Consider the following 16,495-nt stretch of genomic DNA (forward strand, 5'->3'; position numbering starts at 1 on the left):
TATTATTTCAATGCAACTGTATGAATGAAATTCCTTTTTAAATTGGAATGCAATGTACATGACAGATCAAAAGTAGTAGTTACATTGGGAGTACAGTCAGGTATGGGCTTGTTATTTGTATTTTTTAAGAGGGAACTGATCAATTGACATGTATCTCTGGATTTTTTTTGACAATTTGTTTACATCAGATTTGTAACATGCTTCTACACGTTTTCAGGACAATGAGCCTCATTTACTTTCCCCTCGCAGACTATATAGTTGGCGACCTAACACAAAGGCTAGGTAAAGACCACAACAAAGGACCCAAAGTCAGAAATTGAACGAATGACCAGTTGCCTTGTCTTTGGTGGCTGGGATTGAAGGAGGATTTTCCCTGAGATTTTGCTTTCAAATCATTGCCATACCTGGTCAAGTCTGATTCCATTCCATAATGTCAACCTGTCCATCATTATTGCCTCAGGCCTCCTCATGCACAAAAACAAAAGAGGCAATCTATCAATCAAGATATGTAGGTGTATGAAGCATTGACAGAGCTGCACCCAGGGTTGAGGCAGTTTTAATAAATATTGTCATTTGAATTCATATGCAGTTACTCTTATATTCTGCTCATTCCCTGATTTGTATTTTCTATGAATTACCACAGTTATATTCAGCTTCAATCAAATCACAATGAATCCCCAATCGTTTATAAAAAGGGGGGCACTAAATTTGCTTGGTAAACACAGGCATTCTACAATGTGAGTTTTTTTTTGTTTTTCAGTTAACCATCCTCCCATAGAGCCTTCCAGTAATGTTTCCACACCTGTAAAACACCTGGACAAGATGGGATTTGACGAGGTGAGAGAAAGAGGCAATACATTTATTGGCGAACTAGTCAGGAACTACTATCAAAGTGCAAAACCTAAATACCATGAATAGTTAGAGTGAAGACTGCCAGTTTATTTAAGATTGATCTTTGCTGCAACAAGTAAAAATTCAATTAGTAGGATGCATCCAAATCCGATTCAACATAATAGGCTTTTATTAAGAATTAAATTATGGGTTAACTTATCTGTTCCACAATTATAAAGATCTCCTAGGGTGTAATGGGATTGGAATTTTTACATTCCGTTGTGTTGGTTTAACTTGATCATCCGAATTGATTTAGCGATAGTAATACAGTGACGATAATACCAAAGACACTGTTGACATAAGTGGAATGTTAATTTTGCATTTCATTGAAAATTGTGGTTATAGGAGGGGAAGGCTATCTGTAAAAGAATTGATTTTATAAATTAGCAAACATGCTGCTCTCCATTACCAGGTAATAAAGTTATGCTGGAACTGATTTAACTTTGAAATGTCCTAGAACCAATAGCAAAAAAAGTAGTGGTAATTTATTGTACTAGCAAGGCAGAAGTTTTCTATTTCATTATAAATATTTACGGTTACAAACCTTTTTGAAGGCTTGAGAATCACTATTAATGGATCTCTCTCTCAAAGTGGATCAGCTACTTGCTGGGATGAAACTTTAAGATTGCTTCCAGTTATTCTGCTCTTCAGTTCAGCTGATTCTTCAATCTTGTCAATTGTTTCCATATGACATCCCTTCTGAAACACCTAAGATCACTACAGTGCATGCAATTAAAGGATAGCATTTTTATAAATCCTATTTTTACTTAGTCTGTCTCTTGGTGGTTGTACCAAATGGGTCCTGTTGATAGATGTTCAATCCCTGTTAGTTGAAGGTAACTAGGTAAATAGATGTTGGGTGTTGATTAGCTGATTATATTTAGATGTGCAAAGAAAGTACTAGTCGGCAGTTAGGGTAGTTGGATGTAAGTTCTTTGGCAAGAAATAAAAATCCTCCTGAAAGGCATTCTAGCTTTTGCACATTGGCTCCATCATGATTGAGGAAGACTTGCTCCCGCTCCAGTTCAATGGATTCTAAAGATGGCTACTGAGTCAATTGCACAATCTGCAGATTTTGATGCATGCCGGACAGGGGTCACTCGAAGGGTTTAGTAGCTGGGATGTTTGCAGGTTTGTGTTCTCTCTCCATTGCCTTGACTTCAGCTCTTGACAGTCTCTACATGTGTTCAGTAGTTTCCTGAATGAGATTTCTCTAAGCCTATGAATTGGACCACTTCAGAAATACTTTGAAGACCCCTGAAGCATTTCTGCTGTCCTCCTAGGAGTAAATGAGTTCCACACAGTGCGGTTACTTTGGGAATCTGGTGGAGGGCTTATGAATGACATTTTTCCCCCAGCTGATTTAGTTTTGAGTAATTATTATTTAATTAATTATTATTAATTATTGCTGGGTTTGTTTGCTAGGGAGAGGATACTGCTTTTAGATTGTGTTTCCTATTGCTCAATGTGGTACTATAAATAGAAAAGTGTGCAAAGAATTTAATTGTCTCCTGATAATTGTGCAGTTTGTAAATGAGTTTGATTGATTTTATAATCAGAATCAGTTCATTAATTTTAAGGGCCTAATTAATTAACTGGTTCATTTCTGAATGCAATCCAAGTTGTTTGCTTAACAGCAGTTCATTCAGATTGCATCCGGATCTGACCCTGAGCTCTTTTTAACTGTATTAACTGATGAAGCATTTTCTTTACATTGCCATCCAATCTCCCTCTAGTGAAACTGCCTTTATAAAATCGGAATGGGTGAAAGTCTATCACGTTAGTCACAACTGAAAGTGTCACAAATGCAAATCATGCAAAGTTCTCAAACTTAATTGCCTTGAACCTCAATGGCAACAAGTAATTGCTCAATGAGGAATGTGGGAAATAGCATCTTTAAAGTGTTTTAAAATAAGTGCTACTTAGTCAGGCATTTTCTGCAGGATTCTCCTGATCTGGCTTCTCCCATTTTGGATTTTCTAAATATGTTGTTAACCTGCAATGATTTCGAAGTATAAACTGCTCTTGCCCCCAGGACACACCTTTTCACAACAGATAGCCTCTATGCCTTAAAATTACAATCTGGTTAAATCCTCTTTTTCCAACTATTGCCAAGTGGCATGAGTGTGACTCAGGGCAACTTGCTTTCTGACCTGCTCTTGTACCCTGGCAATAGCTCAGCACCTCCTACAACAACTATGATAGTTGGAAAACTACAAATAAAATCCCATATCAGACTACACTGTGGTACAGGGCCTAGGGTTTTCAACATACTGTACTGCCTTCCACTACCCTTCCTGTGGACTCTCATTCACTTGTCTGAACTAATTGAAACCTAATTGAAGTACTGTACATTCTAATCTTCACTGCATACTGTATGATGTACTGTACATTCTTTCCACTTGAATGGCCTTCCCCTGGTCACGATGTAGATGGTATTGGGATCAGAATTTAAACAGTCAGTTGCTGATCCATCGTTGCCACCCCCTTCTACCCCAGAACCACACCATGCCAACATCAGTGCAGGGATAAAGCTTATCATAACTGATGACTCCTGGATGAGAATAAAATATTGGATGCCACCAGCAAATAGATGAATAACATCAAATTGGTTTCTCAAGTTTTTGCATGATAAATTAATTTATGTTTGTCTGCATTCCATTGGAGATGGTGTGTGTGTCACTGGACTAGTAATTCAGAGACATAGATTCAAATCCCACATGGCAACTGTTGGAATTTTAAGTCCAATTAACAAAACTGGAACTGAAAGGTTGTCTTCGTAATGGTGACCGTAAGGTTATCATTGGTTGCTGTAAAAATCCGTCTGGTTTATTAATATTCTTTAGAAAAGGAAATCTGTCATCCCTACCTGGTCTGGCCTACGTGTGACCCCAGATCACAGTAATGTCCTTGACTCCCAACGACCCTCTGAAAAGGCTGAGCAAGCCACTCATTTTAAGGGAAAACATCAAATGATGAATTTGACAGGAGCACAAGGATAATGAAAAGAAAGTGTACCCCATCCCATATTAGACAACTAAAAATTGCAGGGCTTAATTGGCAAGAATTGCGTGATACATGCCTTAATTCATTAATTCATGCAGTATTGCATTAATCCCATTTAGACAACCATTAATGGAGTATTGCAATACTTCCACTGACTCACCAATTGACAGACTATTGTGTTAATGCATTGGCCCATTGATCGATGAGAATATGGATGTTGGGAAGAACCGCCCACCCTTTGAGCAGTACCTGTACCATGGAATATTTTATGTTCACCTAAAAGATGAAAATTCTATGATTCGGAATCATGATTACTTAAACATTTGCCAGCAAGAGCTTAGTGCAAATGTGTTATGAGAACTGAAGGCATTAAATGTTGACCCCCCCCCCCAAATCTATTTCTGTAGGTTCGTTCTCAAATGAAAAAGCAAAGCAGATATTGAATGTAGGTGGTTTACTTGTCTGTTTAGAAAAAACTGCAAATGTGCTTCACTGAAGAGACCAATAACCATTAATATATAAAAGCCTTTAGATGAGCTAACACACAATGCCTGGTCATTGATAATAATCAAGCTAATGTGAACCTATACTTAGATATTCATGATAAATCTCAAGCGCAGAACAGACAGAAGACAACGAATGCTACGCACACTTTATGAACAGGACATTGAAGTCAAAGTGGTGGATGCTGTGGATGGGAAGTAAGTACTGATCCTGAAGAAAATAATACATAATAACCCTGTATAGATTTTGTTTACCTATTAAAGTGTGAAATCCTATTGCTTTTCTTCAGGATGCAGTTTTTTTTTTGGGTAACATTTTATTTTGTGGCGAACATTGGGGTAGAAGATTCTGATGTCTGCTTCACTTGACTGGGAACCTACATTCATTTGGATGGATGTTAATGTGTCAAAGCTGTGAGCCAGCCTCCCAGTGAAACCCGGGGCCTGCATGCTGTGAGTTAAAGTTTCCAATACAGTCATCTAAACATGCAGAATCAACCCCGCCTTGTCGATATGCCATCCTAATTTTAAGGGCTGAACTCTCCAGCACAGCACTGTCAGAGTATTCTGAGCAGGTTTACATGAGAGGGCCCCCGAATTGGACATCTGTGTGCTCATATAGGAAGCCAGTGCGCACATCCATAGAATCCTTACAGTGTGGAAACAAGTCCACACCGACCCTCCGAACAGCATCACACCCAGATCCATCCCTCTACCCTTTTCCCTGTAACCTGCATTTCCTATGGCTAACACACCTGACTGATACACATCCCTGCATACTATGGGCAACTTAGCATCACCAAGCCACCTAACGTGAACTGTGGGAGGAAACCAGGTAAACTGGCAGAAACCCACGGTGACACAGGGAGAAAGTGCAAACTTCACACAGATGGCCGCCCAAGGCTGGAATCGAACCCAGGCCCTGGCATGTTGAGGAAATCAGTGCTCACCAATGAGCCACCATAGTGGGTGGCTGAGTTGAGTGCAACCCCACAACCACCCCCACCCCGGCAGTGGGGAACTCTAGCTGATTTCTATCCAGTGCAAAGGGAATGGACAGAGGCAAGTGCTGCTGAAGAAGAGGGGAGATCTGAGGGCAGCCCAAAATGGCGAGTGCTGAAAATGGCCTCCTTTTTCAGTGGTAAGGGGGATGACAAAGTGGGGACCCTGGGGTGGGAGGGTTGGAAGGTTGGCCCTCTGGGCTGGCCCTGAACCGGCCCCCTACCACCACCCCAGCAACACCACCTTGTGGACGCCATGGTGGATGCACTCCCCCCCCCCCCCCTCCCCCCCACCACACTACCCCCATGCAGCCAGGTACCACATTCTGGGCCCTGCTCCAGTCAGACGTTGACCCCATAGAACCCGTGGTTCCCAATACAGCAGGGGGTCACCCACCCCCCACATGCCATTTTGCAGAGTGGGGAAGAGTGGGGTTGCTTGACTCCTCACTGGGCTTCCCTTGCCTCCCATTGTGGAGCAGTTCGCATGTTGTTGTGGCACCCGGCTGCAGGCAAAGTAGTTTTTGCACTGGGGCCTCCCTTGACACGCAGTCCACGTGTTCCTGTGGCATCCGACTCAAGCGGAAAGTCATTTCAAGGAAGAAGGACAACAATCGGGGAGCAACCATTGGAGGTTTCCAACTGCCTTTCCTGTCCCCCACCTACAAACTCTGTACCTGTCACCATGGAGCCTGGAAAATTCTGCACCAAATCTCTGCAATGGCACGCAAAACAAAAAAAAAAATTTAATGTGTAGCTTATATTCTGGTAATTCTTTGTCATGTTTATTTCCTGTGTTTATCAGGTTTCCTATGTTTATTTCCCCATTAATTTTGAAGGGTCCCAGTGATAAACAGAGAGGGGAAAAACAAGAAGTTCTGATTGGGAGGTAAAAAAGCAGGCTTTAACCAGTGAAGAACGCTGATGAAATAGTCATACAATGGTGACAACGGAGAAGGAGGCCATCAGGTCCATGCTATCTCTCTGCAGGAGCAACCTGTCTCATCCCACTCCCTACCAATATATCGTAGAACGCACTCTGTCTGTATACATTTTCTTTCCTCAGACACTTATTCATTTTTTGTTTGAGAACCAAGATTAAATCCACTTTGTCAGGCAATGTATTGCTGAGTCGAGAGTGGGGTGCTGGAAAAGCACAGCAGGTCAGGCTTCTCGACTCTGATATCCAGCATCTGCAGGCCTCACTTTCTCCTAATGTAATGCTGACCCTAAACACCTTCTTAAAACACTTCCCTTTTCTGCCATCTTTTCTTCTGTCAGTCATTGTATATCAGAGTCCTATGGTCTTGACCCTTCAGCCAATGGGAACAGTGTCTCCCTTTCTGTTTCTCCCTATCTTGTTGACCCAGCCTTCCCCATGATTTTGAGCGAATCTTCTCTGAGAAGGACAGTCTCAGTTTCTCCACTCTATCCACCCACTGACATTCTTCATCCCTGGGACCATTTCATTGATCTTATTTTTCTCCTCTGCGCTCTTTCTAATGCCTTCATATCACTTTAAAGTGCAGTGCCCAGAACTAGACACAGTACTTCCCTTGAAGCTGAAGCGGTATTTAATACAGGTTCATCATAATTTCTTGCTCTGGATTTTCAGATGGCAGGACAATTGTTGTTCCCTGTGTAGTTGGGAATTGCACTTGGAGATCCTAATAAATCCCTAGAAATTGTTAAAGAAGTTGAAGATTTTGCTGAGCAATTCCCCTACCCCCAGAATCCTCTGAAACCATGCATTTAAATCAGAGAATTAAGGGCTGTTCGGAATAGTTACTCAGAAAAAGTTAGTCTATTAAATACATTAGACTAACTCCTGAGTACCTGTTCACCAAATCCCATACTTACTCAGACAACCACAAGCCTACCTTCCCCAGACCACATATAACCTTCACACCTGACCTACTGACACCAAGGACCCAAACCCAACCCCCCCAACTAACCAACCCATTACACTCCTCCCCCCTACTCCTCGTTCATGGTCTGACCCCTCTCAATGCCAGTGCCACCACTGCCATACTTGAAACCCATTGGACCTGAGTCTACACAAGAATCCTGACCTATCCTAAACCCTTCATCACTTATAATGCTTGACATCTTGTACCCTTGTATCTTGCCCAGCTAGCATACCCCACACCATCAACCCATCTACTTGCCTTACCCCCACCCCCAGCACCCTAACATTACATTAACCTTATGTACTCCCCACAGCAGCTGTCAAAATGGTCTTTAAGTTTTAAAATACATCAGCTGACTGCTTTGAAAAGGGGTTTGGTTTGTCTTTCTTTCAATATTTCCGTGCAGCGAGATGAAATAACTCCAGAGGTCAGTATCCCATCACCAAGTCACTCTTTATTCACGCATGAACAGTCCTTGACTCTAGCCCTGCCTCTTCAGAGTGTCAGAATCTCTGTCCCTCCTGTTTATGTCTGTCAGTCAGTGCTCCCTAATTGGGGCTGTTATCTTGGTCCAATCAGGAAACTCATATTCTGCGATGTCCAACTGGCTGACCTCGTTGCAATCACAACACAAGAGAACTGTTGGAATAGAAGTATGATTATTTATTTCTAAAGGAGCCCAGAGCAGAATACCCTGTCAGAAAAGTGGAGCTCCCTTCTTAGCTAAACAAAAGAAGGGCTGGAATATCAATCCATGTAACATGCTAATTTCTTGGAAAATCCACTACTTCAGTTTTGTGCTCTATGCTTGTACTTAGCCCAGGATCTGTATACTTCAACTGATTTTGAAATATATCCTATCTTCAGTGACTCATGCACATGTGCCCTACTGCATGCATTATCAAGCTATGGTTTTGTCTTATTTTGCTTCTCCTCTGTTTTCCTTCCAAGATGAATCTGTGCATCAAATTTCACCTTATATGTCCACTGCCCTGTCTGTGTTCTCTTGGCACTTAACACTACCCTCCTGTCGGTTCACAGATCTTGCAAGTTTTGCAGCATAGATAGATAGGTTGTGCTCTGTACACAAGTCTAAATCATTAACATATGTTAATTTCTAGGGATTTATTATTATGTGCCCTACTGCATGCATTATCAAGCTATGGTTTTGTCCTGACACTGAGGCCCAGGGGCTCTACTGTGTACCATCGTCTGGTCTGAGATGGCAGAGATGATGCTAACCCGAGCATAATAGCTTTGGTTCTGATGACTCCATATTGAACAAGCAGGATTTATGCTGCAATGAATTGACAATGCTATCAGCTCAGGACAAGGATTTTAAACAGTGGTCCACATGCCTTCAAACCCTATATTGCAATAAGATTAATGCCATACCTTCTGTGGAACATTATACAATGGAACTGGGACTTAATAATGACAGGAAAACCTGCAGGCTCAGTAGTCATTCCAGGTTATTTCACACCATAAAGGGCTCATTCCACAACAGTTTTTAACCTCCCTCCAACTCAGAAATAGGACATAATAATGTGACAGATGTTTTGTATTGACAGAGCCCTCAACACAAGCCATCTGAAAGCTCTTAACATTGAAATGTTACCAGGGTATCATGACCCTTACTCAGGAAGAATACTGACACGGGGAGAGATAGGCTGCTTCCTGAGCCATTATTATATCTGGAAAGAGGTAAGAAAATTGATCCTAATGCACTTGTTCACCTATTTACAAGCGTTTGTAGGTGCCTTGCTACTTGGAGTATGTTTGACTTGCTACAACGATTTCATTACAGTTCTGAGAATGTTTCAACACTTGAGGGAAATGCAAACGGATGTCTTAGATGTAAAACACTACAGATGCTGGAAATTTAAAATTACAATTGAAACAAGGCCTGAAACTTTCAGCAGATTGGGCAGCATCTGAGGGGATAGAAACAGAGTTAGCATTCCGATTAATGGCCCTTCAACAGATCAGAAGAGAAAGTGATTTTGTGTGTAAAATTTCTTAAATTTCTGTTTCTTTTTCATGTTGCCTGAAAGATTAACGCTGTTTCTCTCCAGTTGCCACCAGACCAGCTGATTTTTTTTCTCGCTGGTTTTTGGTCTAGCTATTGGCATATTTTACACAGAACCATAATTTCAGAAATTAAATCCTTGCTTAGTATTTATTTAGTAGAGAGTGAGCCTTTGAATGTTATCCCTAAAGAGTGTTGCCCCTCTCCTTCGTTGTGCCTCTTGTGCCATCTCTGATGGAGATGGGGAGTTGTCCTGCTCCAGTTATTCTGGTGTATTCAGTCACACAACAACCTGCTTTATATCCACAATAACCCAGAATCAGTTGATAGATATGAGGCATGGTGCTTCCCTTTCATATTTGTAGTAAGTTATATAGAAGAGGAATAGACCCTTTTATTGAAACTTCCTTCTGACCCACACATGGGTAAAAGAGACAGTCTAATCTGTGTCCTTAGCTATTGATTATTGATACCTTGATTCACATGTGTGATCCTACATACAGGATGATCCTATGAGGATGCTCCCTTGCAGAGGTCCGCTATTCCTCCTAGAAGTAATTGGAATGATCAAAGATTAGCTATTCCCCATGGCAATCTTGTAGATTTTCTAAGGGAGTAATATCCGAGAGATACTGGCAGAGGATTAGGCCTGGATGCTCAACCAGGCCCAGTCTGCCTCACATGGCAGTTGATATTACACATCAGATTGTCTCTTTTACTCATGCTTGCATTAGAAGGAAATTTTCATGAAAGGGAGCATTGCTATTGTGAATAACTTTATGCAAATAGTGATAGGGATACACCATGCCTCAAACCTACCAATTGATTCTTTTTATGCTGGATTATCCTGGAATATAGTGCAGATCATTGTGTAACTAAATCCACGAGAATAAGGGGAGCAGTACAGCTCCCCATCTCTATTGGAGGTGGCATGGGGGTATCAATCGATTAATGTGTTTCCTCTTCAGTAAAATTCTACCATCATTTTTTCCAGTCTTTTGAATAATAATTTTGCTCCCCATTGTGACAGATTGTAACTTTAAAGCTGTCGTGTGCATTGCAAGTGTTAAGTCTTTAAATCCCATCAATCAATTAACTATTAAACAGTCTTATCAGCAACCTGTCACTCCATTTAAGAATGCATCCTGGACCTCTCTTTATAATTTTTCATAACTTCTTGGATTAATAGAAAATGAACATCAGTTGTTCACTATTTTATAAAGCGGCTACATGCATACCGATGTTTTCAATTTCGATCTGAATCGCTGAGCTAGCATCTAATGTGTATTCATTTTAAATACTAGCACAATATAGTGACTAAATAAAAGCCAAAATGGAATAAGGATCATCTCTCCATATTAGAATAAAACCATTTCTTGTTTGCGATAATACGTGTGTATTAATCAGGAAATGTACAGATTTACCAATCTCCCTAGCAATGACACTTGTGAGACCAGATAGTAACTCCTCGGTCATAATAACTTGCCTGATTTACAATAGTCAGATGACAAAACACGACATGAGTTATACATCACCAGATGTGAGTAATCAGCAATTATTTTCCCGTGTCTGGTGTACAGTGTTGGACAAAGTATCCACCTTCACACATGTTCAAGATTGATGTACTATGAATATCACGCTTTGCATTTTAAAGAGCAGGTTTTGGCACCTAGACAAATCACCCCTGGTCTCGGGCATAAACATCACAGGGAATCTGTGGTGGAAAACTATTTAACAAAGAAGATAGCGCCACCTATGCAGAGATCAACGAACTGCTTTTAACTCACAAATGTTTAGGTAGAATTTTAAATTTGATCTGTGCAAAGGTGAATTGCTCCTATAGAAAACTTAGATATATATCTGTGCTGTAACCACATTCCAGTTGACAGACGCTACTTCAGTTATTTAATTGGGAAATTAAGCATACAGTACTTTGCACATTGAAATGTTCTGGCTTTAGTAAAAATGCTTAGTTTACAACTGATTTGCATCTCAATTTACACGTATCTTAATTCTAACGTCTTCTGCCCTTGCTATCACATGCTCAACAGCAGAATACTGCATGTTAATAATGTGCCCATCACTAAACCAATCAATGTGTAAACCCTGTATATACACACACACACACACACACACACATTTATAAACATACTCAGATTTCTAGCACCTGAACCTGACCATTTCTGCCCCTCTCCTCTAAAAGGTGGGTGATTTTGATTGTCTAGCTACTGAGGTAGTTCTATTCCAAACCACGTCTGCCCTTATTCAATGCCCTCCTTCACTCTCACTCTCCCCATCATGGACTCAGCTGCTTTTTCAACTGCAGGACAACATTGAACCCTTTTAGATCCCCCTGGAGTGGCCAAGACCTCTGAGCAAGCTGCTCAATATTAATGGAGTCAGCAGCACCAGCTAGAGTGCGGTTGTGGTCTAATCCAAACATTCGTTGTTGAGGAGTCTCCACTGACTAAACTAGAATTCTGTCTAGCCACTGACAAAGGCTATTGCTTGACTCTGTAACTGGCTAACTAACTAAATAAATCAGATTTCGTTCATCCACCTTGCTTCTGTAATCCTTGTCAAGCATAAATCAGTCAATCATAATCTTGAGTTTTGTTAAATGTCTCTCAGCATCAGTGGCTTTCTGTGAGAAAGTTCTAGATTTCAACAAGCTGTTGTATAAAGTAGCAATTCCTGATTTCATCACCGAGTAGCCTAGCATTGATTTTAAGGCTATGCTCCATGTTTTAGACTCCTCCACTAGCGAAAATAATTTATCTCGATCTACCCTAGAGATAAATATCTTAAACACTTCAACTCAGTGCAACAGAACAGTTTTAAATGTTCTGTCCCTGTCATGCAGGTCATTGACCGAGGGTTGCAGAATGTTCTTGTCCTGGAGGATGACAATAGATTTCAGCCACATTTTCGAAGAAGGATGACCAAGCTAATGGAAGATATTGAGGAGAACCAGCTGGACTGGGACCTGATGTGAGTCTGAATGTGCAACAAGTGATTAGAAGCTCACGGTAGAATCCTATCCATCTGAGATATGGTGGGGAAGGTGGCAGAAAGGGGAGATAAACCTGGTGTGATAGCATCGGAGAAATACCTGCCACCTTCCACAGCAATTACAGAGTTGGTGGGAAGGCCCAAATTTCACCACTGGCCACTGTCAATTGAGGATCTTAAGTGGTTCAGTTCTGACCACTGCACTGCATTGCTATGGGTAATTCCATTCCCACTGAATGAGAACAGTATCAGCCTGTCCAAATGGCAAACAGTTTGGAGGGGTGTGGGAGCAATCCCTTGATCTGGCGCTATCTAGGGATAATCAGGGGTCATGGATGGGGAGCAAGGGTGTCATCGCTGTGAAACATCACATTGCCCTTGCGCCTTTGACTCCTACATTCTTTGACCCTCCTTTCAGCCCCCATTCCATGATGCCCTGCTCTCATCTCCATCCCATTATTTCTTGTTTGCAGTGTGGCGGGGGATGGTGAGGTGAGGCACTTGGTGTGTCACATGTATTATGGCACCTGTCATCACACAAAAAAAAATCATATATTTCCAATCTTAAAATTGAATATTGCAGAATCCTTCTGTTTCACCTCTGTTTCCTGAATTAGATTTCCACAAGAACCTGCAATGTGAGAACTCGGACTCAATTTGCTGATTTAAACGGGGAATAGAACAATTTTGAACCTGCAGCTTCTGGGGTCGCTGTGAGGCAGCAAGCTGGACATTAGTCTCTCAGTCCTTAAAGCGCTGATCCCAATAGAGCCTTGACTGATGAGATTTTCTGGTGTCTATAATGGTCTGGAAGGAAGTCAGTGCAAACTTTCCGTTTAGCTCAGAGGGAATAGCCTTCCAATGGAAAATCTCTTTCTTAAATCACTGCTGGTTTCAGGATGACACGGCAGGTTAGACCAAAGGATGGTGCAGCATATGTTCTCTTTCTAATTTGGGTCTGACGCACTTTAGGTCATTATTCTGCATCCAGCCATGTTCCCGGGAATAGTTGATGATAATACTGGCTTTGAGGACTAAGGCTAAATTAAGCCATCTCTGCAAAGTATTTGTATCTTTCTCACAATCTGCCTTTCCATCTATTTTAGTGTACAGTTGGTTCTGTAATACATTAGTCCCATTCTCGTGCAATCTCACATTATAAGAAAATTGTGCAATAGCAGTGCTATTTAAATAATGAAGCTGGAATCACATTATATTGGCTATAAAGAAAGTTCACATTCCACAAATAACGGTCTAAACTCTTCAATCGTGTTAAAGCCCATTCGTGTTGAACTTTCAAAGAACTATGAACCTGCACTCCAAGGTCTCGTTGTTCAGCAACACTCCTTAGGACCTTACCATTAAGTGTGTAAGTCCTGCTAAGATTTGCTTTCCCAAAATACAGCACCTCGCATTTATCTGAATTAAACTCCATCTGCCACGCCTCAGCTGATTGGCCTATCTGATTAAGAACCCATTGTCATCTGAGGTAACCTTCTTGGCTGTCCACTACACCTCCAATTTTGGTGTCATCAGCAAACTTACTAACTATACCTCTTATGTTCACATCCAAATCATTTATATAAATGATGAAAAGTAGTGGACCTAGCACTGATCCCTGTGGCACTCCACTGGTCACAGGCCTCCAGTCTGAAAAACAACCCGCCGCCACCACCACCCTCTGTCAGTTCCGTTATAACACATTTCTTCAACGCGAATTGGCTTTAATGTGATTGAAAAATTTTGACCTGTATTTGTAGAACATGAACTTTCATTATAGCCAATAGAACGTGATTCCAGCCCCATTAGTGTAAATGGCGTTGCTCTTGCACAATTTTCTTATAATGCGAGGTTGCATGAGAATGGGACTATCGTGTTACATCAGAACCAACCTGTACACTAAAATAGATGGAAAGTCAGATTGTGAGAGGGATACAAATAGTTTGCAGAGATGTATTGATAAGTTAAGTAGGTGGACAAAAAAAAATTCGCCGTTGAGGTATAATGTGTGACAATGTGAAATTCTTCATTTTGGAAGAAAGAACAAATGAACAAAATGTTATTTAGCTGCAGAGAAATAACAGAAAGCTACAACACAGGGACTTGGAGACACTTGTGTACGTAACACAAAAAGCTAGCACCCAGGTCAGCAAAAAAATCAGGAAGACTAATAGAATGTTGATCCTTGAAGAGCTTTGGAATTTAAGAGTGGGGAAGTCTTGCTACAACTGCATAAGGTGCTGGTGAGACCCCATCTGGAGTATGAGAACAAAGAAAAGAATAAAGAACAATACGGTACAGGAACAGGACCTTCAGCCCTCCAAGACAGTGCTGACACTTTTTGCCCTTCTGTACTAAAAATGTCTTCACTTACAGTTTCGTTATCCCTCTATTCCCATCCTATCTATTCCTTCATCCAGGTGCTTCTTGAATAGTTTTATTACGTCTGCTTCCACCACCACCTCTGGCAGCACGTTTCAGGCACTTACCACCCTTTGCATGGAAACACTTGCCTTGCACATCTCTTTTAAACCTCCCTAAGCTATGCGCCTTGAACCTGTGTACCTTAGTAATTGACCCCTTCACTCTGGGTAAACATCCTGATAAACTTCTTATGTACCCTCTCCAATGCATCCACATCCTTCTGGTAGTATGGTCACCAGAACTGTATGCAAAATTCCAAATGTAGCCTAACTAAACTTCTGTAAAGCTGCAGCATAACTTGCCTAACCTTATGATCAATGCCCCTTCCAGTGAAGGTAAGCGTACCATAGGCCTTTTTACTACGTTATCTATCTGTGCTGCCACCTTTCATGATCCATCTTCCTATCAATACTCCTAACGGTTCTGCCATTCACTGTAAAGTTTCCACCCATACTTGACCTGCAAAATGCATCAACTCCATCTGCTATTTTTTCTGCCTGTGCCTCCAACTGATTTGTATCCTCTGACAATCCTCCTCGCTATCTGCAACTCTACCAATCTTTGTATCATCCACAAACTTACTAATTAGACCAGCCATGTTTTCCTTCAAATCATTTATGTGGACCACGAACAGCAAAGGTCCCCGCGTTGATACCTGTGGAACACCAGTTGTCACAACCCTCCATTCCGAAAGGCATCCTTCCACCGCTTCCTTCTGTCTTCTACGACTAAGTCAATTCTGTATCCACCTTGCCAGTTCACCCCAGATACCACCCCTGGTACCTTTTGTATCAGTCTGTCATGAGGGACTTTGTCAAAGACTTTAGTGAAGTCCATGTAGACAACATCAACTGCTTTTCCCTCATCAGTCATCTTTATCACTTTCTCAAAAAAACTTGACCGAGTTAGTGAGGCATGACCTCCCCACACAAAACCATGCTGTCCATCGCTAATTGGTCCATTTGCTTCTAAATGCTTATCAATGTTATCATTTTCTAATAATTCCCTACCATCAATATGAAGCTCACAAGCCTGTATTTTCCTGGATTATCCCTGCTACCCTTCTTAAACATTGGCTGTTCTCCAGTCCTCTGGCGCATTCACCTGTGTCCAAAGAGAAGACAAAGATGTCTGTAAGTGCTCCAGCAATTTGTTCTTTTGCCTCCCTCAGTATTCTGGGATAGATCCCATCATGACTCAGGAACTTATCTAACTTAATACTTTTTAAGATGCACAACACCACTTTATTGATAGCAACTTGGCTTAGAAATTTGACACTCCCTTCTCTGAGATCATCCTCCACCAATTCATTTTCTTTGGTGAATACTGATGCAAAGTATTCATTGAGGACCTACCTTACCTCCCCTGGCTCCACACATAGATTCCATCCTTTGAGTGGGCCATGCCTTTTCATAGCTACCCTCTTGCTTTTTATATGTGTATAAAAAGTCTTAAGATTCTCCTTAATCCTGTTTGCTAATGACTTTTCATACCTCCTTCTAATTCCTTGTTTAAATTCTTTCCTCCTTATGTACTTTCAGGGCTTCATCAGTTCCCATCATCCTAGTCCTTGCACATGCTTCCTTTTTCCTTTTGATGAAGGTCATAACATCCCTGGTCATCCAAGGTTCATGTCACTTTCCATACCTATGCTTCATTCTCGCAGAAACATGCCACTCCTGAACTCTTATCAACTGGCATTTGAAATCTGATGTGGAT

At 41.3% G+C, this 16,495-nt stretch overlaps 1 protein-coding gene across 1 annotated transcript in view; it reads left to right on the plus strand.

The window, feature by feature from the left end:
• The window catches only part of LOC140479635 (procollagen galactosyltransferase 2-like), a 172,532-nt gene that overhangs the window by 141,783 nt on the left and 14,254 nt on the right, over window positions 1-16,495 (plus strand). The window contains exons 7-10 of the mRNA XM_072573534.1: window positions 761-837; window positions 4,492-4,598; window positions 8,883-9,015; window positions 12,204-12,331. Coding sequence (XP_072429635.1) covers window positions 761-837; window positions 4,492-4,598; window positions 8,883-9,015; window positions 12,204-12,331 — 445 coding nt within the window. The remainder of the gene's footprint in view (window positions 1-760; window positions 838-4,491; window positions 4,599-8,882; window positions 9,016-12,203; window positions 12,332-16,495) is intronic.

Source organism: Chiloscyllium punctatum, chromosome 7, assembly GCF_047496795.1.
Source record: "Chiloscyllium punctatum isolate Juve2018m chromosome 7, sChiPun1.3, whole genome shotgun sequence".
Lineage (NCBI taxonomy): Eukaryota > Metazoa > Chordata > Chondrichthyes > Orectolobiformes > Hemiscylliidae > Chiloscyllium > Chiloscyllium punctatum.